The following is a 27,504-nucleotide window of genomic DNA, read 5'->3' on the forward strand; positions in this document are numbered from 1 at the left end:
TTTGTATAACGAGGATAGTCTAAAATATTTCAAGAGCCCCTTATACTAGACACAAAGAAAGTAAAACTCATGATTCTTGTTGACTAATTTAGATTTAAATGGTAGATATCTCATGTGTATGTGGAAGCTTAAAATTTTTTGAAGCATACCCTGAAACTTGTAAGTGTACCTAATAAAAATAAAACAAAAAGCCTACTTTAGTAGAAAGATTGCAAAGCCAAAGAGTCAGAATAGGAAAGTTTGAAGAAGGCTTCTTAGAAGATGTATTTTGTTCTGGAGGCTGCCAGGAATGTGAAAAGCTGAGAAAGAGAGGAACAGACTCCAGGTGGTGGAAAAAGGCTATATAAAAAGGCAAAATGTTTAAAAACAAATGGCAGGTTACATGAGGGAGCTACAAGGAGGCCACCTGGTTGTAGAAAAACAAGAACTGGTGAGAGTATGAGAAAAAAAGGAGTAAGTCATTTAATAGAGCAGAAACAAAAATTCAGAGTTTTCAAGACTGAGAAATTCAGATAACCATCATTCTATGAACTGTTAGACAGTATAGAAACTGAATATTCCTATAAATAACATCCAGTTATATTGAGTCACCTCTTAGGCAGAAAGAAAGGAGAGGATGAGAAATCCTAGATACTTCCGGGAGTTAAACTATTATTTGCTACTTTGAAATTAAATTAATTAAATCAGCCATTAAGATGAGGGTCAGGATTCACTGTTTGCTTAATAATAATTTGAACTCCTTCCTAAAGAGGTTTTCATTTATTACCAAAGTGTGAGTAAAGAGAAAATCTGGTAGGAAAAAAAGTTCAGAGACCATTTTCTAGCTGAGTATTTGCAAATGAAACAGTATCTTTAGAAGTCACAGTTGTATATCTCAATTATCCCACCCCCTTGTTTTGTAATTATGTTTATTTGTGCTCTTTGTTCCAACATTCTAGCATCTGTTCATGGGTTTTCTTTTTCTCTTCCCAAGCATCAACCTAAGGACAGCTTAATTAAGAGTCCAGAGTACAAGTCCAATCTCTTCTCTTCAAGAGTCAAGTTTTTGGGTTTTTTCTCTAAAACTAAATATTTATGAAACATTTACTGTGTATCAGGCTCTGCTAGGCATTTTCACATGAATTTATCACATTTATTTGTCACAGCGCTTCTGTGAGAAATGCATTATTAGCCCCTTTTATAGATGACAAAAGTGAGCCTGATAAATTGCCTTGCCCTAAGTCTTAAAGCTGGAATTCAAATTCAAGTCTTATGACATCAAATATAGAACTCTTTTCCTTACATCTTCCTCACTTGGGGAATGTGACTGCCATTCTCCGTATATCATAGTACCAGTAGGTCACTTGGCCAGTTTTATTTTGTCCTGAAGTTATTAAGGATATTCATTAGGAATTTTTAAATGCCAGTGCCTTTCTAGGATAGACTCTAAATTATGTTGTGGGACCAATTGCATGCAAGCCGATGTTCAAGATTTGCTGTTATTAAATAATGGCTAGACCCTGTACATATCTGTTTTGTGTAATTATCAATCCTGATCTTTTTTTCTGATTTGGCATTATTCAGAAGCAAAGTATATTAAGACTCTTAAATGCTTAGCTACGCTACTGGAATTATGACTTAGCTAAATTTATAAGAAGTAAAGTGGAGTTATCAGCAGATTTGATGGTCTGTTTGTTTAAAGAGTCTATGCTTTTCTGTAGAAAGAGGTCTGAAGGAGACATTTTAGCTAATGAATCAAAATCAGATATGTGGTCATTATTGCCTGATTATTACTCCATCTGCTCTGCGCTAACGTGAAAATCAATTACTGTGTCTCTTTCCCACTGACAGCGTATGTTGATCGGGCTGGCAAGAGATCTTCGAGGGATTGCCTTTGCACTGAACACAAAGACCAGCTACACCATGCTGTTTGACTGGATGTATCCTTATTACACTGTGACAATACCAGCTCTGTGCACAGAGGGATGCCAGGCCCCTCGCTTTCGTTTAATAGTATGGCACAGTAGGGAAGAGGAAACAAAGCTAAATGAACTAATGTGTAATCAGCTAAAAATTACAGCACAGTGGCAGCAGAGCAGATAACTGAGCACAGTATTTGGAAACCCAGCTCAGAGAGGTCACTTTTTTGGTGCCGTTAAATATTGATAACTTAAAAATGACTTCCCCCAAATGGTTGTTTATGTTGGAGTTGAAGGGATAATCTGGTAACATCTTTAGGGATCAATGAATCCTACCACTTGGCATTTTTGAGGGGAGATTTGAATCTCCATCTCAATTAGCAAGGCCAGGAAGATCATTTTATCTCTTCAAGGCCTAACTCATCCTGCCACAGTTTTTCATTATCATGAAAATAATTAATGGACATGAAAAGGGGAAAATAAATAGTCAAGATTTGTCATTTGGTGTAAATTTTGAATTGACCTTTGCCAAGGGTTAGTACAGACAGGAAAAAAAAAAATCCCCCACAGAAACGCCTTATCATGTAAGAGTTAAAAGAGCATAGACTGTGGTGATAAAATCCCAGCTCTTCATTTACTGTGTTGTGAACCTTGGCAAGTCATTTCACCTGTCTTGGTTTCTCATTTGAAAACAGATATAATTCAGTTTCATGGTATATTGTAACCATTAAAATAGGTAAAGTATACTCTGTATAATGTCTGGCACATTTTTAGTAGTTGTAAATGGTCATTAATATTGTTCTAATAGTATTGTATGACTAATCTTTGATCCCAACAGGAAGTGATATTGTATGCAAGTCATGTAAGTGTCATATAATGCTTTCATGTCTTTTATACATGAAACCATCAGAGCATGTGAAAAAAAGTATATAATCTCAAAGCTAATTTGCTTTTTAATCTAAACTATTTCTCAGTTGCTTTGCTTAAACCCTTCTTATCCAAAGTTTCCTGTAAATTAAATTGCAATGGAAGCTTCTTAAAGGTAACTTTCAACTACTATGCCACAGTTATGGCCAAAAATATAACTAACAGGGGATCTAGGCATGTTTTAGGAAGAACTCTACATATTATAAAAATTTTTAAACATTAATTTGATACTGATGTATCTTTAATTATTATTAAAATATACTTCATCAGATTTATGTACCAGAGAAGGGTTACAGATAAAATTTTTATGTCATTGAGTAATCATGCACATGGTTTGTATCTACATATAATATGTATAGAGATTATGAAATTTCAACATGGAAAGTCTTAAAATTCTCTTAGTGACAGTTAAACTGGAATTATATGTGACCCTTTTATTTCTGCCTTTTTTTTTAATTTTTAAGAGGCAGGGGCTTGTGTGTTGCTCAGGCTGGACTCAGAACTCCTGGGCTCAAGCGATCCTCCCACCTCAGCCTCCCGACTAACTGGGACTGTGGGACTACAGGTGTGCTCCACGGCACCCAGCTTGACTCTTTTATTTCTCTAAACATAAAGAGCAACTCTCAAAGTCAAAATTTTCATTATTTGAAAAATAATAGAAGTCTACTTTGGGCACTGTAATATCGATGGTGTCTTGAAACCAGTCTACAACTCTAGGCTATCTAGTGATTAACATTTCATGTTTTTCTCTTCAACAATTTCAACCAAGAGTTAAGATCAGAAACCTTCCCCTCAGTGTCAAAGAAGAACTATCTGCCATAACTGATACCACCCAAAATTTAGAGAAGATACTGTATTGTTTTCCATTTCCTTATTTAGCTCCTTTGGGGGTAGCAGGGGAACCCTTCTGAAATGAAACTTTTGTCCAGCAGATGGCAGAAAATAGCAAACGGAAAATCTTGGGACTTAATGTTTTGTTTTGAACTAGAAACCTTTGTCTCCTCCATTTGACCATAGATGTTGAAGCTCTCAGGGTCAGGGGCGGAGAGAAGTGTCAGTTATGCCGGAAGCTGTGTTAGATTGCCAAATGGGGTGGTTTGGTACTGGCGTTGCTTATAATAATTGAGTTTCAGTAGCAAATCAGCTTCCTTGGGAAAAGGCTAGGGGCTTTTCATAATTGTATTGACAACAAAATGAATATGATAAATGGTGTTCATTCAGTTGAGACAAGATTTATAGTTTTCCTTTGGGCGAGGGATGAAGAGCAAATATTTATAATAATAGTAAAATTTGTTTAAAAGTTATATTATTTGATAATTCAAAAAGCTTTATTAAAATATTTTGAAATACTTTAAGCAGTTTCAGGTGATAAAGTACAGATTCTTTTCAAAGTATTCAAGTAATGCAAAAATGAATAAGTATGATAAAAAAATGCCATGGATATGAAAGTCATTTATTCTTCCTGAAATATTGATATGTCAAACCGTCAGTGATGATTTCCACATTACTGCTGGGGAAAGTTTATTTGCCTTTTATCCACATAAATGTGTGTTCTTTAATTTGTTATACAATCCTTAGCATGCAGAAGAAACATCCTGTAAGAGCACATGTCATCTTAAAGTCAAAATGCATTTTATTTATGGCGATTATTTGATAAAATGCTATTTTAGTGGTTAGCTATTTAATTCAAAAACATTTCTATAAACACTGACTGCATTAACTGCCACACAAACTACATTGCTTTTCACTCTGTCCTTCCAAAACTAAATTGCCTGAAACTACACAGCAACCATCTTGATAAATGGTTTCCAGGGCTGGAGAATTGAAAGAGGATCATTGACATACTTCTTTGCCCCTGTGATGGGAATGCAACAATAAAAAAACACCTTATCTTGCAGTGCATCTAATCTCCTTCTTTAAAATTTTCCTAGATCATACTTAATCTGAAGTATCAAAAATCCAGATGGAAGCTGGGAAAAAAATTAAGAATTTGTATGACATTATTTCCTCACATGCAGTCTTTTAACTGTTAAAGTCTGATTATTGAGCTCACGGATTTTTAGTCAGGAAGTCAGTCCTGTTATACAATGGCAAGGCAATATAACAAGATACGTAGAAGAGATACAGACTTCAGAATAGGACAGTCCTAGATTCCAGTCCTGGATTCACCACTTAAACTGTGAGTCTTGAGTAAACTACTTAATATCCCAGAATGACACGCCTGTAATCCCAGCACTTTGGGAGGCGAGGCAGGCGGATCACGAGGTCAGGAGATCGAGACCATCCTGGCAAACACGGTGAAACCCCGTCTCTACTAGAAAATACAAAAAATTAGCTGGGCGTGGTGGTGGGCACCTGTAGTCCCAGCTACTTGGGAGGCTGAGGCAGGAGAATGGCGTGAACCCGGGAGGCGGAGCTTGCAGTGAGTGGAGATCATGCCACTGCACTCCAGCCTGGGTGAAAAAGTGAGACTCTGTTTCAAAAAAGAAAAAAAAAAAAAAAAAAAAAATCCCAGAATCACAATTTTGCTTTCCATAGAACAAGACTAATAATACCTATCTCACAGGTATGTTGTAAGAAGTGTCATGATTCTGTGATTAATAAAGGGCCCAGTACAGTGGCTGTCATAAACTAAATACTCTACAGCTGCTGTTAGTTCTTTTCCCTGATACATAATGAGACAAAGGAATCCCATTTGCTCACTTATTCAGCAAAGTGGGCTAAGGGCTGTGCTAGGTTCATGAGGAATATAGATCTGACCCCAAACAAAGTCAGTTTCTTATTTACATAAATCACTATAACCAAATATAGAAAGTGCTAAGAGCCATAACAAAGATACAAACAGGACAGTGCATGCATTTAGCTGGGGAATCAGAAAGGGCTCTGGAAAGGCGAAGGTGTTTCCTTGGGTCTTACCAAATAAGTAGGATTGGACCATATGGAAATAGGAAGAAATACAGGTTTTCGGTTGGTCTAGGCATCAGGTTGAAGGAGTCAGTAGCAAAGATGTTTTATTACAGATACCATTCATTTCATGGTTGGAAATGTAGTTTGTTTGGGACTCTTGAATATCAGTCTAAGGAATTTAGACCCTTATTCCATAGGTAGTATAAAAAAACTAATGGTTTTGATTGACTAACAAAATCAGAATTGTTTCTAGAAGAAAGTAATTGGCAATATCATTTTGGGCAAACTGAAATAGAGAAGAAAGTAAACCTGAAAATTCACTGTTCAGCAAGCTTTTTTTTTTTTTTTTTTTTTTTTTTTTAGTTTTGTTTCTGTGCCAGGCAAAAGGAATGTGAGAATGAATAAAATGATTGCTCTTTAGAAGCCCGCTCTCTAGTTGATTACACATGACTAATAAACAATCAAATGTCAGTGTGTTATGACAAAGATGCATACAAAGGGCTATATGAGCATGTATGAGAAAAAGAGCAGTGCTTTTTGCAAGATAGAGAAAGCTTCTCAGAAGTGAAAGTTAAGCTAAGCCTTGAAAGATGGATAGGCATTTGCCAGACACAAGAGAGGAAAGGTTTCCAGCAGCAGTCCCCTTGTGAACAAAGGTTCAGATGTTTACATATTCATGGAGTACACTGAAGCTCTGAACTGGCAAGCTATTTCTATTCTGGAGCCACATCCGCAAACCCTGGTTTCCTAACACTTTTAATGAAAGCTCTTTTGCCTTCTGGTATTAACAACTGATGAATGGGTGGATGGACGGATGGACGGATGGACGGATGGACGGATGGATGGATGGATGGATGTAAAGAAGCAAACCTGATATTTTTCACATTTTCATATTTGGTATCCTATCAGACAATGTCATATCATTAATGCCTTTGATTTTTTAATTTATCTGATGTGGACCTTAGAAATTCATTGAGAAGATAGTGAAAGCAATTAGATCTGTGCTTCTTCTACCTAGCGGCTCCCATTCTCTTCTTCCTACTCATATATACATAGTCCTCACAAGGCCACTGGAAAATTAAACTCCTAGAATGGGTTCTGGTTCTCATCCTGTAATTGAGCCTGGCACTCTCACTCTGCAGCCCTTTTAACCTCTCTGTTGAGTAGACCTCTACTCTGCTTTCCAATAATCCCTCATTTTCTCTGTGGCAGTCACCTCTGTCAGAAGCATATTAGAATTGGCACCACTCTCATTCCACACAGAAAAAAGGAGCATCCCCTTATATCTCCCTGCCTTATCCCATAGTGAATACTGTGTGCTCTGAAAAATATCATGGTCCTGATGCCATTATAGAATGCCTTGCAGAGGCCTATGTGTGCCTCTGGTATTCTTTGGTTCTGAGATTTGGGTTGAATTCATTTTCTCATGAGCCTTCCAGATGCATTCCCACTAATGAGTTTGTGCTCAAGAAGTCCCTTGGTGGAATATTTTCTCACCTGTGCTCCTGTGGCATTGGTTCAGAATTTCTGTACTCAAAGCATCCTTATTATATGTCGGTCACCCTGATTTGAGCATGTGTTCCCCAAGATTAAAAGCTATATCTTCCTGGCCAGGGATGGTGGCTCATGCCTGTAATCCCAGCACTTTGGGAGGCCAAGGTGGGCAGATCACGAGGTCAAGAGATCGAGACCATCCTGGCCAACATGGTGAAACCCCATCTCTACTAAAAATACAAAAATTAGCTGGGCATGGTGGCGGGTGCCTTAATTAGCAGAGCAAGACTCCATCAAAAAAAAAAAAAAAAAAAAGGTTATATCTTTCTTAACTCTGGATCCTTAGCCCTTAGCACAGTACATAGCACATGGTATCTACATCTATCAAAAATAACAGCTTTTCTAGTCCATAGAAACAAAACAGTAAGTTGTCTGATAACAGTCAAAATAAAGTGAATCATGTGGACTGACTTTATTTTTGTTATTTTCATCCAACTGAAACCTTATTCTTACATGTACACTCACTTCTTATCCCCCTTCCCTGCCTTATTTTCCTTTGTAGTACTTTTTTTTGAGACAGAGTCTCACTCTTGTCACCCAGGCTGGAGTGCAGTGGTGCAGTCTTGGCTCACGGCAACCTCTGCCTCCCGGGTTCAAGCGATTCTTGTGCCTCAGCCTCCCGAGTAGCTGGGATTACAGGCAAGCGCCACTATGCCTGGCTAATTTTTGTGTTTTTAGTAGAGATAGGGTTTTACCATGTTGCCCAGGCTGGTCTCGAACCCTTGGCCTCAAGTGATCCACCCACCTCAGCCTCCCAGAATGCTGGGATTATAGGTGTGAGCCACCGTGCCTGGCTTTCTTTGAAGCACTTTCTAATGTATATTTATTTTATTTTCCGTCTTATTAGAATATAAATTCCATGAGGGCAGGGATTTTCTTTTTTTTTTTTTCTTTTTTTTTTTTTTTTTTACTGGTGTCTCTGGAGAGTGTCAAGCAATGCTTGTTATAGAATAGGACTTCAGAAAATAGTTGATAAGAAAACTGTTTTAGTATATACAAATGCAGCCTTAGCATGGTATGTATGTCTAATAGGAGAAAGTATTGCTTTTTGCACTTTTAGGAAGCATACCACTCTTAAAGTTATAGATGGCTTATTTTCATTGAACACCATGTGAGCTGTTTTCTAAAACTTCAAAGTGAAATACACAATTAAATAGTTCTAATCAAATAAGCTACACTTCATTTTTAGGTTGCACGTTTATAGCAACAAATAATGTATTGAAATCTATTTTGTGCCAGGCCATGCATTCAATAAGTACTTAGCATATGCCCTCAAAAAGCTTATAATAGGAGAGATATACAAGTACTATTATTATGCTAGCACCAGGTTCCACCACCATACACAGGAGACACTCCTAACCCTTTAGGGAGAGGTAGGAGGCAAGTGCATGTGATATCAGAGAAGGCTTCCTGGGATAATTGACACCCATATTGAAATCCGACATTCAAATAGAAATTAGCAGGAAGATGGTAGGGTCTCTGCTCTTTAGAAATGCACTATCTAATGGGGCAGACAAATAACACAAGCAACCAAGCCTAACATACTGTGTTGTAAGAGATATGGTCATGAGTACTCATTGAACGTAGATGAGGAAGAGACTGATGCCTTTGGATAAAATAGAGAAAACATCCCAGGGGAGATAAAACTTGAGCTAGGTATTGAAAGACAGGGATATGTTAGACAGAATAAGTGGTTTATGAGGGAATAGAGACAAGAGCTGGCATTAGTGGGTTTGCAGGGAGTTATGAAAAGCTAAATCATGAGCAGAAATGCTAAGAGATGAAGCTGGAGGTAGGCAAGAACCAAATCTTAAAGGACCTTGAACACCATGCTAAGGAGTTTGAAATTTATTCTAAGAGCAGGGAAGAAAATTGTGATGACCTCACCATGGAGATTTCTACCCCGAAGCACACCGAAAAGAAACACCATTAAGTGATTTAGTTTAGCATTTTGATCTGAAACAAAAGACAAGTATGTTGGAAAACATCAGAAAGAGACTTGAGGATTGGGAAAAGAAAAGAGAAATGAAAACAGTGACATAGAGTTTTTCTGCTACAGTTTGGGACCTTAATCCTATATTCATGTGTCTACTTGGCAAGGAGATGCCCAGTGTCGATTAAAGGGCCAGTGGAGCTGAGTCAGTTTTCCAGGTTCTGATGGCCTTCGGCGTAGATTTGTCAGAGGCATATACTCCTTAGTGTTAATAACAATGTTAGAGAATATCTCCTTGTATGTACATGGGACTATCTTTAGTGACACTTATGTTGAGTAGATTAATAGTTACCCAAAGCTTTTCTTCAAGCCAGCATCCCAGATATTCCTTGGAGCTACAGTGAGACAAAAAAGAGCAATTCAACAACATTTTTTTAAAAAGAGTAATTTTGAAACAGAGATATGTGAGGTTTATTATTACTAGTTCCTTCTACTTTTACATATTTTTTAATTTCATAATAAAAATATTTTTCTAAGTAGTATAGTAACCAAGAAACTGATAATAACTCAAATATATGTTTATCCTCATTCACTAAACTTATTTTCCTTTCCTGCAACATTAGGCATAAATCTTTAAATGTGCTGCTTATATGATACTTGAAAAGTGTGTATTTTATTCAGTATTCTAACAACAAAGCAATATAATGTGTAGGATATGTTACAAATAAGACAAATCACTGGCAGCCCCAAAAATATATGTATATCTGTGCAGGTTAGGGAGAGCAATTTATAAAATGCCATTGTATAGTATAAACATAGAACGAATTAGTATAAACATAGAACAAATGTGGATTCCCCTTTTTGTGTGTGTGTGTGGGGCACTAATTTTCAGGAACAGTATTTCTTTAGGCCCTTAAATTCTTTAACAGGCTTTATAAAAGGTACCCAACATATCTTCCCATTCTTCAAAACGCTGTTGAACGGTGGTATGGAGAGCCAGCATGTACAACTCCCATCTTGAAACTTATGGCAGAACTGATGCAAAACAGGTAAGCAGTGTGACCGGCAGTGAAAAAAACAGGCTATTAGCAGAAATCTCCAACAGTCTGACTTTCTTTCTTGGTTTGTGTATTTTCAAGGTAGTTAGCAAGAGCCCAGGAACCAAGACTTAAGATGATTAGTGAAAACAGAATTAGAGACGTAAGATTGAGGCCTTTTGAGAGAAAGAACTACAGTATACTTGGCTGTCTATGGGGACTAGGGAAATAGAAAATAAATTGGAAGACTGCAGCCACCATTATTTAAAATATTCAAAGGTACAAAATGAAGAGAGGGCAGCTATTTTAACTATTTCAGTGCTTAAATGCAATTCTATAGAATTTTAACGCAGGAAAGTTTAGAGGTCTCTGAGTTGAGATGCTTTATTTGATGGATAAGGAAACTGGTCCTCACAGCAATTCATGGGAACATAGTTTGCCTCAGAAGCTCTGGGAATTATTCCTGCTTTCACTTCTAAGCTATGCTTCTTTCTTTATGCCAAGATGCGTGTATTTGGATGATTTATACACTCACAATTTTCATTGAGAGAGCAACTATAACACTTCTCTGAAATTGCCCGATTGACCTTATAATTTGCATAGACTGGCAGAAATTCAAATATTCTGCATATAAATATTAACAAAGATGTAGCTAAAAGAGAAAATCTGGCAATAAGCTAATTGGGTTTAAAATACGTCATTGTGGATATGGCTTAGCACCAAATTACCTGTCCCTTAGCCATCCTGTTTCATCGTTGCCCTTTGTAAACTGTGTGTTTAGAAGGGAGGTGTCCAGACAGGGAAAAGGTATGGGTTGCGCTCTAATGTTACCTCCGGTGCTGAGTTTTTCACAGCAATAATTTAAAATTTTTACCCTAAAACAAGAAGTGAAAAAAGACCTTGCAAATAAAGAAATATTAGTATCTATCTTTTTTTTTAAACTGTTCATTTTTAAAAGCCACCCTCATAGGTGTCTTAAAGGAAGGGTGGCTTTGTATTTTATATTAGAAATTTAGTGTGCTTTTTAATTATATTTCCATTTTTCAACCAGAAAATTGATATGATTTATTACTGATACAACATTTAATACTAAAGGGAAAAAAATCATTGCATTTTATATTATAAAGTATTTTATGTCAGCCATAGGCAGATAATTTTTTTTAAATTTTACCTTAAGTTCTGGGATACAGGAGCAGAATATGCAGGTTTGTTACACAGGTGTGCATGTGCCATGGTGGTTTGCTGCGCCTGTCAGCCCATCACCTAGGTTTTAAGCCCCGCATGCATTAGGTATTTGTCCTAATGCTCTCCATCCCCTTGCCCCCCATCCCCCAACAGGCCCCAGTGTGTGATGTTCTCCTCCCTGTGTCCATGTGATCTCATTGTTCACCTCCCACTTATAAGTGAGAACATGTGATGTTTGGTTTTCTGTTCCTGTGTTAGTTTGCTGAGAATAATTGTTTCCAGCTTCATCCATGTCCCTGCGAAGGACATGAACTCATTCTTTTTTATGGCTGCATAGTATTCCATGGTGTATATGTGCCATATTTTCTTAATCCAGTCTGTCATTGATGGACATTTGGGTTGGTTCCAAGTCTTTGCTATTGTGAATAGTGCCGCAATAAACATACGTGTGCATGTGTCTTCATAGCAGCATGATTTATAATCCTTTGGGTATATACCCAGTAATGGGATGGCTGGGTCAAATGGTACTTCTGATTCTAGATCCTTGAGGAAATGCCACACTGTCTTCCACAATGGTTGAACTGATTTATACTCCTGCCAACAATGGAAAAGCGTTCCTCTTTCTCCACAGCCTCACCAGCATCTGTTGTTTCCTGACTCTCTAATGATTACCATTCTAACAGGCATGAGACAGGATCTCACTGTGGTTTTGATTTGCATTTCTCTAATGACCAGTGATGATGAGCTTTTTTTTTTCATATTTTGTTGGCCACATAAATGTCTTCTTTTGAGAAGTATCTGTTCATATTCTATGCTCACTTTTTGATGGAGTTGTTTGTTTTTTTCTTGTAAATTTGTTTAAGTTCCTTGTAGATTCTGGATATTAGACCATTGTCAGATGGGTACCTTGCAAAAATTTTCTCCCATTCTGTAGGTTGCCTGTTCACTTTGATGATGTTTCTTTTGCTGTGCAGAAGCTCTTCAGTGTGATTAGATCCTGTTTGTCAATGTTGGCTTTTGTTGCAATTGCTTTTGGTGTTTTCATCATGAAGTCCCATGCCTATGTCCTGAAAGGTATTGCCTAGGTTTTCTTCTAGGATTTTTATGGTTTTGGTTTTTACATTCAAGTCTTTAATCCATCTTGAGTTAATTTTTGCATAAGGTGTAAGGAAGGGGTCCAGTTTCAGTTTAATGCATATGGCTAGCCAGTTTTCCCAGCACCATTTATTAAATAGGAGATCTTTTCCCTATTGCTTGTTATTGTCAGATTTGTCAAAGATCAGATGGTTGTAGATGTGTGGTGTTATTTCTGAGGCCTCTATTCTGTTCCATTGGTTTATGTATCTGTTTTTGTACCAGTATCATGCTATTTTGGTTACTGTAGCCTTGCAGTATAGTATGAAGTCAGGTGGCATGATGCCTCAAGCTTTGTTCTTTTTGCTTAGGATTGTCTTGGCTACACGGGCTCATTTTTGGTTCCATATGAAATTTAAAGTAGTTTTTTCTAATTCCGCAAAGAAAGATACTGGTAGTTTGATGGGAATAGCATGTAATCTATAAATTACTTTGAGCAGGATGGCCATTTTCATGATACTGATTCTTCCTATCCATGAGCATGGAATGTTTTTCCATTTGTTTGTGTCCTCTCTTATTTCCTTGAGCAGTGGTTTCTAGTTCTCCTTGAAAAGGTCCTTCACGTCCCTTATAAGTTGTATTCCTAAGTATTGTATTCTCTTTGTAGCAATTGCAAATGGGAGTTCACTCATTATTTGGCTCTCTGCTTGTCTACTGTTGGTGTATAGGAATGCTTGTGATTTTTGCACATTGATTTTGTACCCTGAGACTTTGCTGAAATTGCTTATCAGCTTAAGGAGTTTTGGGGCCGAGACAATGGGGTTTTCTAAATATACAATCATGTCATCTGCAAACAGAGACAATTTAACATCCTGTCTTCCTATCTGAATACCCTTTATTTCTTTCTCTTGCCTGATTGCCCTGGCCAGAACTTCCAATACTTCGTTGAATAGGAGTAGTAAGAGAGGGCATCGTTGTCTTGTGCTGGTTTTCAAAGGGAATGCTTCCAGTTTTTGCCCATTCAGTATGATATTGGCTGTGGGTTTGTCATAAATAGCTCTTACTATTTTGAGATATGTTCCATCAATACCTAGTTTATTGAGAGTTCTTAGCATGGAGGGATGTTGAATTTTATCGAAGACCTTTTCTGCATCTATTGAGATAATCGTATGTGACTTTTGTCATTGGTTCTGTTTATGTGATGGATTATGTTTATCGATTTGCATATGTTGAACCAGCTTTGCATCCTAGGGATAAAGCCAACTTCATCGTGGTGGATAAGCTTTTTAATGTGCTGCTGGATTCAGTTTGTCAGTATTTTATTGAGGATTTTCGCATCGATGTTCATCAGGGATATTGACCTGAAATTTTCTTTTTTTGTTGTATTTCTGCCAGGTTTTGGTATCAGGATGATGCTGGCCTCATAAAATGAGTTAGGGAGGGGTCTGTCTTTTTCTATTGTTCGGAACAGCTTCAGAAGGAATGGTACCAGCTCCTTTTTGTACCTATGGTAGAATTTGGCTGTTAATCTGTCTGGGCTTTTTTTGTTTGGTAGGCTATTAATTACTGCCTCAATTTCAGAACTTGTTATTGATCTTTTCAGGGATTTGACTTGCTCCTGGTTTAGTCTTGGGAAGGTGTATGTGTCCAGGAATTTATCCATTTCTTCTGGATTTTCTAGTTTATTTGTGTAGAGGTGTTTATAGTATTCTCTGATGGTAGTTTGTATTTCTGTGGGATCAGTGGTGATATTCCCTTTATCATTTTTATTGTGTCTATTTGATTCTTCTTTCTTCTTTATTAATCTAGACAGTGGTCCATCTATTTTGTTAATTTTTTCAAAAAAAAAAACAACTCCTGGATTCATTGATTTTTCAAAGGATTTTTCATGTCTCTATCTCCTTCAGTTCTGCTCTGATCTTAGTTATTTCTTGTCTTCAGCTAGCTTTTGAATTTGTTTGCTCTTGCTTCTCTAGTTCTTTTAATTGTGATGTTAAGGTGTCTATTTTAGATCTTTCCAGCTTTCTGTTGTGGGCATTTAGTGCTATAAATTTCCCCTTAACACTGCTTTAGCTGTGTCCCAGAGATTCTGGTACGTTGTCTCTTTGTTCTCATTGGTTTTAAAGAACTTATTTTTTTCTGACTTAATTTTATTGTTTACCCAGTAGTCATTCAGGAGCAGGTTATTCAGTTTCCCTGTAGTTGTGTGGTTCTGAGTGAGTCTCTTAATGCTGAGTTCTAATTTGATTGCACTGTGGTCTGAGAGACTGTTTGTTATGATTTCTGTTCATTTGCATTTGCTGAGGAGTGTTTTACTTCCAATTATGTAGTCCATTTTAGAATACGTGCAATGTGGCACTGAGAAGAATATATACTCTGTCGATTTGGAGTGGAGAGTTCTGTAGATGTCTATTAGGTCTACTTGGTCCAGACATGAGTTCAAGTCCTGAATATCCTTCTTAATTTTCTATCTCATCGATCTGTCTAATGTTGACAGTGGGGTGTTAAAGTCTCCCACTATTACTGTGTGGGAGTCTAAATCTCTTTATATGTCTCTAAGAACTTGTTTTATGAATCTGGGTGTTCCTGTATTGGGTGCATGTATATTTATGTTAGCTCTTCTTGTTGCATTGATCCCTTTACCATTACATAACGCCCTTCGTTTTTTTGTTTTTTGTTTTTTGTTTTTTTAAGTCTGTTTCATCTCAGAGACTAGGATTGCCACGCCTGCTTTTTTTTTCTTTCTTTCTATTTGCTTGGTAAATATTCCTCCATCCCTTTATTTTGAGCCTATGGGTGTGTTTGCATGTGAGATGGGTCTCCGGAATACAGTACACTGATGGGTCTTAACCTTTTATCCAATTTACCAGTCTGTATCTTTTAATTGGGGCATTCAGCTCATTTACATTTAAGGTTAATATTATATGTGAATTTGATCCTGTCATCATGATGCTAGCTGGTTATTTTGCACATTAGTTGATGCAGTCTCTTCATAGTGTCATTGGTCTTTATATTTTGGTGTGTTTTTGCAGTGGCTGGTACCAGTTTTTCCTTTCCATATTGAGTGCTTCCTTTAGGAGCTCTTGTAAGGCAGACTTGGTGGTGACAAAATCCCTCAGCATTTGCTTGTCTGTAAAGGATTTTATTTCTCCTTTGCTTATGAAGCTTAGTTTGGCTGGATATGAAATTCTGGGTTGAAAATTCTTTTCTTTAAGAATGTTGAATATCGGCCCCCACTCTCTTCTGGCTTATAGGGTTTCTGCAGAGAGATTCCGCTGTTAGTCTGATGGGCTTCCCTTTGTGGGTAACCTGACGTTTCTCTCTGGCTGCCCTTAACATTTTTTCCTTCATTTCAACCTTGGAGAATCTGACGATTATGTGTCTTGGAGTTGCTCTTCTCGAGGAGTATGTTAGTGGTGTTCTCTGTATTTCCTGAATTTGAATGTTGGCCCATTTTGCTAGGTTGGAGAAGTTCTCTTGAAGAATATCCTGAAATGTGTTTTCCAACTTGGTTCCATTCTCCCTATCACTTTCAGGTACACCAATCAGTGGCAGGTTTGATCTTTTCACATAGTCCCATTTTTCTTGGAGTCTTTATTCTTTCCTTTCTTTCCATTCTTTTTTGTCTAATCTTGTCTTCACATTTTATTTCATTAAGTTTATCTTCAGTCTCTGATACTCTTTCTTCCACTTGATCAATTTGGCTGTTGATACTTGTGTATGCTTCACGAAGTTCTCATGCCATGTTTTTCAGCTCCATCAGGTCATTTATGTTCTTCTCTAAATTGATTATTCCAGTTAGCAGCTTCTCTAACCTTTTATCAAGGTTCATAGCTTCCTTGCATTGGGTTAGAACATGCTCCTTTAGCTCAGAGGAGTTTGTTATTACCCATCTTCTGAAGCCTACTTCTGTCAATTCGTCTGTCTCATTCTCTCCAGTTTTGTGCCCTTGCTGGAGAGGAGCTGCGATCATTTGGAGGAGAAGAGGCATTCTGGTTTTTGGAATTTTCAGTGTTTTTTCTGCTGGTTTTTCCTCATCTTTGTGTATGTATCTAACTTCGATCTTTGAGGCTGATGACCTTTAAATGGAGTTTTTGTATGGGGGTCCTTCATGTTCATGCTGATGTTGTTGCTTTGTGTTTGTTAGTTTTTCTTCTAACAGGTCCCTCTTCTGCAGGTCTGCTGCAGTTTGCTGGAGGTCCAGTCCAGACCCTGTTTGCCTGGGTATCATTAGTGGAGGCTGCAGAACAGCAAAGGTTGCTGCCTGCTCCTTCCTCTGGAAGCTTTGTCCCAGAGGGACACCAGCCTGATGCCAGCCAGAGCTCTCCTGTGTGTCGACCCCTGTTGGGAGGTTTCTCCCATTCAGGAAGCACGGGGGTCAGGGACCAACTTGAGGAGGCAGTCTGTCCCTTAGCAGAGCTGGTGTGCTGTGCTGGGAGAATCCCTGTTGCCAGGATCGGCTGCTCTCTTCAGAGTCAGCAGGCAGGAATGATTAAATCTGCTGAAGTTGTGCCCACAGTCGCCCCTTCCTTCAGGTGCTCTGTCCCAGGAAGATCGGGGTTTTGTCTACAAGCCCCTGACTGGGGCTATTACCTTTACTTCAGAGATGCCCTGCCCAGTGAGGAGGAATCTAGAGAAGCAGCCTGGCCACAGCCGCTTTGCCACACCTAGCCCAGACCTTCCAGCCTCCTTAGCACTGTCAGGGGAAAACTGCCTACTAAAACCTCAGTAATGGCGGATGCCCCCGCTCCCACCAAGCCCAATTGTCCCAGGTCAACTTCAGACTGCTGTGCTGGCAGTGAGAATTTCAAGCCAGTGGTTCTTAGCTTGCTGGGCTCCATGGGAGTGGGACTGCTGAGCAAGACCACTTGGTTCCCTGGCTTCAGCCCCCTTTCCAGGGGAGTGAATGGCTCTGTCCCACTAGGGTTCCAGGTGCCACCGGAGTGTGAAACATTACTCCTGCAGCTAGCTCGGTGTCTGCCCAAACAGCTGCCCAGTTTTGTGCTTGAAACCCAGGGCCGTGGTGGTATAAGCACACAAGGGAATCTCCTGATCTGCATATTTCAAAAACCATGGGAAAAGCATAGTAACCCGGCCGGGTAGCACATTTCCTCATGGCTTCCCTTGGCTGAGGGATGGAGGTCCCCAGCTCCTTGTGCTTCCCAGGTGAAATGATGCCCCATCCTGCTTCTGCTCATCCTCCGTGCCTAACCAGTCCCAATGAGCTGAATTGGGTACCTCACTTGGAAATGCAGAAATCACCCACCTTCTGCATTGGTCTCGCTGGGAGCTGCAGACCGGAGCTCTTCCTATTCGGCCATCTTGGCCCCTCCCCAGATGATTCTTTTTTTTTTTTTTTTTTTTTTTTTTTTGAGACGGAGTCTCAGCCTGTTGCCCAGGCTGGAGTGCAGTGGCCCAATCTTGACTCATTGCAACCTCCGCCTCCCAGGTTCAAGTGATTCTCCTGCCTCAGCCTCCTGAGTACCTGGGATACAAGCATGTGCCACCACACCTGGCCAATTTTTGTGTTTTTAGTAGAGACAGGGTTTTGCCATATTGGCCAGGCTGGTCTCAAACTCCTGACCTCAGGTGATTCACCTGTCTCGGCCTCCCAAAGTGTTGGGATTACAAGCATGAGCCACTGCGCCTGGCCCAGATGATTCTTACCTAGCACAACTGTCCTAAGAATTACCTTCTGAAATTTTGTTATTTTGGAAAATGTTATCTTGCCTATATTTCTCTAGAATTTAATGCAAATTATGTATGTGCATTTCTTTAATCAGAACTTGCATGCCAACAATCATATGTTCATAATAATATTTCTAATAGGTAATCATTGCACTTAATACTAAAGCATTTTTAAAAAGCATGGAAAAGCAAAAAGTTGTTTTATTCTTGGTAAACAGGTCTTTAGCAATGTCTTGCTTTTTGGTAGTTTTTGTTTTGCTAATCCTTTTTTTAAAATGCCACTATTTCTTAAAAGCCAAAGCAATGTTTAAAAATCAAATATGTCAGGAGGTCATGTTAGTTCTTTACCCTGTTCACACTTCTCCAACCCCAGCAGGAACCAGGGAAGTAGAATTGCTCTCAGTGAATTTATGAGATTTGTTTCTCTTTACTTAAGTTGTATGTAGTGGAAACTGTCACGTGTTTGAAATATGCTTGAAGTATCAGGTAATTCATTACACATATGTGCGGTATTTTAAAAGTACTGGATTTCCTATTCATCACTTTAGAATTTGTTTTAAAAATGTATATCAGGCACTGCAGGAAACCTCAAATGTAAATATATATCATTGTCCACGTATTTGTCTAAACTTAGACACCTGGGATGTTTTATTATTATCCATCATCCAGTTGGCATAAAAGAAGGGGCAAGAAATCTGTGATAAAGAATGTCAGGATATCGTTTTGACAGATAAAAAAAGAACTCTTTGATTTAGCAAATAAATGAAAATAATTCTTCCTAATTGTCCTACTATCTTTAGAGTGAAGAAATCAGCATACATATGTTATCAACAGTTTATAAAATGGAGTGGAATTTAAGAGACAATTGTACTGCTGCTAATTCTTATAAATGAAAATGCTAGGCATTTGAAATCTGTGTTTGGTTTCTTTATCTTCACATATAGTCCATTTTTTTTCTGTATTTCTTAGATCCCAGCGTCTGAATTTCGATGTATCATCTCCTAATGGAATTCTTCTCTTCAGAGAAGCTAGTAAAATGGTTTGCACTTATGGTGAGTATCCTTTTCCATGTGTCTCTGCAATATCGTTTTATCTCTTTGGAGGAAAGAAAGATGTTAGTTATTTTGTTCTTTTGAACTTTCATATCTTTATGAATTTGTGAAGTGGGTAATACAAGTGCAAAAAGCCAGGTAGCTATCATATTGGCATCAGGAGAAGTAAGCAGCATGCCTTTGACTAAATCATGCCTGACCAACTTGATGAATTTCTTTTGGATAAAATTGCAGTGTCAGTAGATGAGGGAATACACTAGATAGAATATTGAAAAGTTACAGCATATTCAAAATTGCTCAGAGTTACATCAGGGAGTTTACTATGTTGAACCAAGGAATGCTTAAACCAGAATGTCACTGAATTGTGGGAGAATATCCTTGTAAAGAGGAGTAAATATCTTTTTATGAGGAACTTTTGGGTACTGCACCTCTAGAAGCAGAGTTCTACAGGAAAGATTGTCCTGTTCAATTATAGTCCTAAATTTAGTATTTGTTTAGCAGTTTGGCCCTTACAACTACCATAAACTCTAATATTTGCCAATTCTGACACTGTCATCAATGAAATTCTCTACTCTCTGTGACCTGTATGTAGATAGGGAATGGAGATAGGGTGGATAAAAACCCTTTGTAATCTAATTTGGCACACAGTGACTGAATGTCAACTGAGCTGGGCTCTGTGCAATGCACTTCTCCTTGATAAATGTTTCCGTGTCCTTTTTTTCCCCCATCTGTTCTTTCCCAAAGCAACAGCAAAGTGTTAAGTAAATTTAGTCTTAAAAATTGCCTGATTTTTTTTTTTTTTTTTTTTTTGAGATGGAGTCCCACTCTGACACCCAGACTGGACAGTGCAGTGGCACAATCTCAGCTCACTGCAACCTCCGCATCCCAGGCTCAGGTGATCCTCCCACCTCAGCCTCCCAAGTAGCTGGGGTTATAGGCACACCACCGCACCTGGCTAATTTTTGTATTTTTAATAGAGACAGGGTTTCACCATGTTGGCCAGGCTGGTCTCGAACTCCTGACCTCAAGTGATCTACCCACCTTGGCCTCCCAAAGTAATGGGATTGATTACAGGCATGAGCCACTGCACCCAGCCATGATTCTCCTATTTCTTTTTGAGTATCAAGAAACAAACTTTATAAAATTTTATAAAGTGTCTTTATTTTAATTCTGCATGTGTTTGTGCATGTATGTAAGAACAACCAATAGAAGCATTATCACTTTTTCTAAAGTAAAAGCCTATTTTTAAAAAGAAAAAAATGGGTGTTTTAAGTTGTTTTTACCTCATTTCAGAACACATTCTGGGGCTCTGATCTGTATACATTGTAGGCCTCCATTAAAAATACTTCATTTTAATTGCACATCTGATTTGTAGAATTTGAGATTTTTCATATGTAAAAACTAGAGAAAGCACCTACATAGGAGAGTAAACTTGTACTCTCTTATTTTCATCTGTACCAGTAACTACATTGCCACAACTTTTGTATCCTGTTTGAAAATAGACACATTAAAATCATATAAAGTGGGCCAGGTACAATGGCTTATGCCTGTAATCCCAGCACTTTGGGAGGCCAGGGCAGGCAGATCACTTGAGGCCAGGAGTTCAAGACCAGCCTGATCAACATGGTGAAACCCCATCTCTACTAAAAATACAAAAAAATTAGCCAGGCGTGGTGGCAGGCACCTGTAATCCCAGCTACCCGGGAGGCTGAGGCAGGAGAATCGTTTGAACCCAGGAAGCGGAGGTTGCAGTGAGCCAATATTGCACCATTGTGCTCCAGCCTGGGCAACGAGCGAAACTCTGTCTCAAAAAATAAAATAAAAATAAAATCATATAAAGTGGAAATACTTTGCCTCCTAGAGGTAAAAATGGACGCATTTTTAAAAATTCTAATACAATTTGCCATACTTTTGTGTATATCTAATTCTGTTCCATGTTTTGTCATATAAGATGTGTGTCTGGACCTTTTTTCAAAAACAGCATGGTATATTAGAAAAAGCACAGTTTTCGAATTTATAAGATCTGAGTACTAATCCTATTACCAATACTTTATGAACTCCATGACCTTCAGCTAAAATACTATGTATACCTCTTTGTGACTAGTTTTCTCTTGTATAAAATTAGGACTACTAAATACCTACTGACTTAACCTGCCTAGTTGGGATTAAAAAGGTTAATTGAGCTGTTCTGGTAAACGGCCTGACACAGGAGGTAACATGGAATAGTTAATCACTGTTTATGCCTCTCCTTGTTCCAAAGCCTATCTGTTATACTCACCAAGCCAGCCTTCTTTGGACAGGGGTTCAACAACCCACATCATTGTTTTGCTCAGCAGTGCTTCCTGTTTGGATCACACTGCCCTGCTTCCTCTGCCTGTAACCAGTGATGAGTTTCTATTTCCTCACTTATTTAAAGGAAATAAACAGCACATATGTAAGAATCTCTTAGTAATCAATAGGACTTTAACTATGCATACGTTAGATTCCTGTTACCAGTTACAATTGTATCATTCCTACCCCTTTCTCTGGATCTTTCTTTTCACTAAATGTATTTTTTCTTTGGCGGCTTATTTACTGTTGCACTAGGGCTGTTAAGAGAAGCCAGCTTCCTCTTCCAGTATCACTGACTTTCTAGGACAGAATGTATGTCCAGTAAGTGACACCAAAAGGAATCTGACAGAACAATGCCAAATCTATGGGCTTCAAAAGTTCTTCCATTCTCTGTTGGGTTGTCTGACATAGAAAAAGGCATTGCAGCAAAAGTTGAGAAAAATAACTATGTGAGGATTATCTTGGAGGAGGAGGAAGAGGAGACAGAAGAGAAAGGAAATGAAAGGATAGGAGAAGTGAAGTGGAGTGGGGGAAGAGGCAAAACCTTCAGAGCATTCTTGCAAAGAAAAGCCAGTAAGGAGTTTTCTTACCCGGAAGAAAGACGAGGTTAGAGTAAGGCTCTGCTCCTCAATGTAGACTAATAGTACTGCTAGCCTTCCTTTTGTTACCAGCTTTTATAGTCTTATATTAGACCATTTATCATACATTACCCTGTTGAATCCTCAAGGTAGGTATTATGTGCTACTCACTAGTTATATGACCTTGGTTAAGTTGCAAGCCTCTCTTGATTCAGCTTCTCGTTAGAGAAAATACTACATACCTCAAAGACGTGGTTGTGAGACTTCAGTTAGGTAATGTATGGAAAGCCCTTAGAGTAGTTACTGACTGTGATTACTGTTAGGAAGAGATTGAAGCTCATAGAGGTTAAAAACTTTGCCAAATATTAAATAGCTAGCAAGTAGCTGAATTGGAATTTCATTCAGTCATACTGACAGTAGTCTTTTCATATTCTTTACTGCCTCTTGGGATTTGCCAAAGTAAGATTTTACCATGGATATTTATGATGAAGCACTGTTCTTTTAAAGTATGGTGATTTCTATCTCAAAACTTAAAGGAAATCAAAGGTTCAATGGAAAAGTGTCCTTCAACTGGGTCACCAGTGACTCTGACAGTGACTTTGATGCATGCACTTTACATAGAATAATAGAAAAATTATTCTATTTTTATCAGTCCTTAACCTCTACTGATTCTCTTGCTGGTCCACATAAGCCATCCAATTTGTCTGTCTTTACCTTCTGTAATGTTTTATTACCCATGCTTTTACCTCTGAAAATTCTAATATACACATTGGAGGAAGATCATGTAGTTGCCATTCAGGAGTCTACAAGGTGAGGGAAAGAGTGACTGGGAGGGCACAGAAGAGCCAGGATTGTTTATTTCTTTGGTAAGCCCAGGTGAAGGAAAGGGAAGCCATTAGAGGAAAAAGGCCAGAACATTCTGTGATCCCTTCTGTTTCCATCCTCACTGGGTTTCTTCTCTGATCACCTCTCATGAGCAGTTTTTGGTTAGTCAGTGATCAGGGCGGTGCAGAGAGGGAAGGAATCATTTCCAAATGCAACTGACTTGTTATGTATTTTGTGAAATACCTCCACCTCACTGCTCTGTGAGACTGGCAGAAAAACAATACTTTTGATATGCTGTTTTATTTATCTACAGTCTGTCATGATATACTTTGATGTAAGTTTTTAATTTTGCTTCAGCTCTCAGCTCCTCTTGCCGTTACAGCTCAGGGTCAGCAATGAGGTTAGCCACAGTAGCACAAAACAATTTCCTGTTTGTACAGCCCAGGTAACATTTGGGTGAGGATTAAATTTTACCACATTTTCTACTAGCCCAAGCCTATTATTTCTAATGAGTTTTAAATTGCTTCAAGAACATGTATTTCAAAACTTAGTGCTATGATCCGTTCAGCCTGAGCAACTTAATAAAAGAAATTTCTTTCTTAAATTTTTGGTTAAAATGTTGCATGCAGTGTAATAAATGTTATTACTTTGGAAACCTACTTCTCAGTTTTAAGAACTGGATGATTTTTATGTTCAATTTCCATTTGTCTAATCTTTCCTTCTCTTTGCCTCTGGGTCCTGGTATCTTTAGTGACATCTGTTGGTTGAAGAGTGCACAGAAGGGAGAAATAATGATTGTTTTCATAAGATTGGCCAAAATAGAACTGCTTCATTTCTTCCTTAGGTACCTGATTTAAGAATGCAATGTATAAAGATTCTAAACTTTAAAAATGGATGGTACAAGCTATGATTATTCACTGTACATAAGAATTTACATCAGGGTTCTTTTAAGCAGTATATGCCCTGGGTGTATGTAAGGTATAACTTAATATGCATAAATTGAATTTGTAAAGTGGTATACAAGCCACTGTTTCTCGTCATCACCTAGATAACAGGCCATTTGTTTTCACCATTGGTTTTGCGGAGCTTTAGGGGCCTGTGAAAGTGCCACAGCAGCCCTCCAGAAAAAGGGGGAAAGAAAACTACTTTGCCACTTTGACCAGAACCACCCATCTTTGTAGTTACACTAGACTTGTCCGTAAAAGCTATCACCTGTTAGGGCTTTTTTTTAAAAAAAAAAAAAAAAGAGGCTGAAAATCACTTGCATGTACTATCAGATGTGTTGTAAGAATGGAAGATTAGGATGGTATACAGGCATACTGCTTTTTCTTGTACTTTGCAGATACTGCATTTTTTATAATTTGAAGGTTTACAGCAACCCTGCATCGAGCAAGTATATCAGTGCCAGCATATGCTTACTTTGTGTCTCTGAGTCACATTAATAAATGTGTGTGTACTGACTGCTCTGCTCTGGCCATTCCCCATCTCTTCACCTCTCCTCCGGTCTCCCTATTCTCTGACACAGCAATATTGAAATTAGGCCAATGAATAATGCTACAATGGCCTCTAAGTATTCAAGTGAAAGGAAGAGTTGTACATGTCTCACTTTAAATCAAAAGCTAGAAATGATTAAGCTTAGGGAAGAAGGCATGTCAAATGCTGAGACAGGTCAAAAGCTAGGCCTCTCACACCAAACAGCCAAGTGGTGAATGCAAACGAAAAGCTCTTGAAAGAAATTAAAAATTCTACACTAGCAAACACACACATGATTACAAAAAAAAAAAGTGAAACAACCTTATTGCTGATATGGCGAAGGTTTTAGTAGTCTGAGATCAAACCAGTCATCATATTCCCTTAAGGCAAAGCCTAATCCAGAGTAAGGCTCTAACTCTGTTCACTTCTACGAAGGCTGAGAGAGGTGAGGAGGCTACAGAAGAAAAGTTGGAAGCTAGCAGAGGTTGGTTCGTGAGGTTTACAGAAAGAGGCCATCTCCATAACATCAAACTGCAAAGTGAAGCAGCAAGTGCTGATGGAGAAGCTGCAGCAAGTTATCACGATGATCTAGCTAAGATTCATTTTGATGAAGGTGGCTACACTAAACAACATTTTTCATGGAGACAAAATGCTATTGGGAGAAGATGCCATCTAGGACTTTCACAGCTAGAGAAGTCTTCAGAGGACAAGCTGACTCTCTTGTTAGGGCTTAATGCTGATGGTGACTTGAAGCGGAAGCCAATACTCATTCACCATTTTGAAAATCCTAGGGCCCTTAAGAATTATGCTAAATCGCCGGGCGCGGTGGCTCAAGCCTGTAATCCCAGCACTTTGGGAGGCCGAGACGGGCGGATCACGAGGTCAGGAGATCGAGACCATCCTGGCTAACCCGGTGAAACCCCGTCTTTACTAAAAAATACAAAAAACTAGCTGGGCGAGGTGGCGGGCGCCTGTAGTCCCAGCTACTCGGGAGGCTGAGGCAGGAGAATGGCGTAAACCCGGGAGGCGGAGCTTGCACTGAGCTGAGATCCGGCCACTGCACTCCAGCCTGGGCGACAGAGCGAGACTCCGTCTCAAAAAAAAAAAAAAAAAAAATAGAATTATGCTAAATCTACTCTGCCTGTGCTCTAGAAATATAGCAACAAAGACTGGATGACAGCACATCTGTTTACAGCATGCTTTACTATTTTAAGCCCACTGTTGAAGCCTACTGCTCAGAAAAAGATTCCTTTCAAAAGGTTACTGCTCACTGACAGTGCACCTGGTCACCCGGGAGCTCTGATGGAGATGTACAAGGAGATTAATGTTGTTTTCATGTCTGCTAACACAACATCCATTCTGCAGCCCATGGGTCAAGGAGTAATTTTGACTTTCAAGTCGTATTATTCAGAAATACATTCCACAAGGCTGTAGCTGCCATAGATAGTGATTCCTCTGATGGATCTGGACAAAGTAAATTGAAAACCTTCCAGAAAGGATTCACTATTCTAGATGCCATCAGGAACATTTGTGATTCACAGGAGGAGGTGAAAATCAACATTTAGCAGGAGTTTGGAAGAAGTTGATTCCAACCCTCATGGGTGACTTTGAAGAGTTCCAAGACTTCAGGGGGGAAATTAACTGCAGATGTGGTTGAAACAGCAAGAGACCTATAATTAGAAGTGGGGACTGAAGATGTGACTGAACTGCCACAGTCTTGTGATCAAACTTGAATGGATGAGGAGTCGCTTCTTCTGGATGACCAACGATGGAATCTACTTGTGGTAAAAAGCTTTAAAATATTACATAACCTTAGTTGATAAAGTGGCAGCACAGTTTGAGAGGATTGACTCCAATTTTTAAAGAAGTTCTCCTGTGGGTCAAATGCTATCAAACAGCATTGTATGCTACAGAGAAATCTTTTGTGAAAGGAAGTCAATTGATGCAGCAGATTTCATTGTTGTCTTATTTTAAGAAATTGCCACAGCCACCTCAACCTTTGGCAACTACCCTGATCAGTCAGCAGCTATCAACATCGAGACCAGACCTTCCACCAGGAAAAAGATTACAACTCCCTAAAGGCTCAGATGATTGCTAGCAATTTTTAGCAATAAAATATTTTTAATTATAGTGTATACATTATTACTTTAGACATAAGGTTGTTGCACAGTTAATAGACTACGGTACAGTGTAAACTTTTATATGCACTGAGAAACAAGAAAAAAGTTGTATGACTAACTTTATTGGGATATTTGCTTTATTGTAGTGGTCTGGAACTGAACTCACAATATTTCCAAGGTGTTATGTATAAGTGATACTTATGTATAAATGATTACAAGAAGATAGCTAAAGAATTCATTGGTCTTGAAATAACTAGAGAGCTAATAATATGTCACCAAAAAATAACAGTTCTCGAGAGAATAGATTGTCCAGGAACTATGGATACGGTCTTAGATCTTATCAGTTGGTTAGGGCATATGATTACAAAGTAGCAAAGAGTAAGGTTCACAAAAGTCTTGTGGAGGCAGTGGAATGATCGACACCTTGAGGATCCCAAAACCAGGATCAAAGCAAGGCCTTGAGCTGAACACGTGCTTAGATTTCAGTGGATTCCTTCATCCATGCACCTAACATTTGTTGAGCATTTACTTGTTTTGTTTTGTTTTGTTTTGTTTGAAACAGTCTTGCTCTGTCACCCAGGCTTGGCATGCAGTGGCATGGTCTTAGCTCACTGCAACCTCTGCCTCCTGGGTTCAAGCGATTCTTCTTCCTCAGCCTCCCAAGTAGCGGGAATTACAGGTGCCCACCACCACGCCCTGCTAATTTTTGTATTTTTGGTAGAGACGGTGTTTCACCATGTTGGCCAGGCTGGTCTCAAACTCCTGACCTCAAGTGATCTGCCCGCCTTGGCCCCGCAAAGTGCTAGGATTACAGGCGTGAGCCGCTGTGCCTGGCTGAGCATTTACTGTTAATATGTTTCTGATCCTGTGAGACATAGGAAGATAAATAAGATGCAAAAGGAAAAGAAAAAAAGAATCCACC

The 27,504-nt window shown here is 38.7% G+C and overlaps 1 protein-coding gene across 2 annotated transcripts in view; it reads left to right on the forward strand.

The window, feature by feature from the left end:
* The window catches only part of RANBP17 (RAN binding protein 17), a 431,372-nt gene that overhangs the window by 332,898 nt on the left and 70,970 nt on the right, over positions 1-27,504 (forward strand). For both annotated transcript variants that reach the window (XM_025387625.1, XM_025387626.1), the window contains exons 20-22: positions 1,831-1,919; positions 10,161-10,268; positions 19,173-19,255. In XM_025387625.1, the coding sequence (XP_025243410.1) occupies positions 1,831-1,919; positions 10,161-10,268; positions 19,173-19,255 (280 nt within the window). The remainder of the gene's footprint in view (positions 1-1,830; positions 1,920-10,160; positions 10,269-19,172; positions 19,256-27,504) is intronic.

This window comes from Theropithecus gelada, chromosome 6 (genome assembly GCF_003255815.1).
Source record: "Theropithecus gelada isolate Dixy chromosome 6, Tgel_1.0, whole genome shotgun sequence".
NCBI lineage: Eukaryota > Metazoa > Chordata > Mammalia > Primates > Cercopithecidae > Theropithecus > Theropithecus gelada.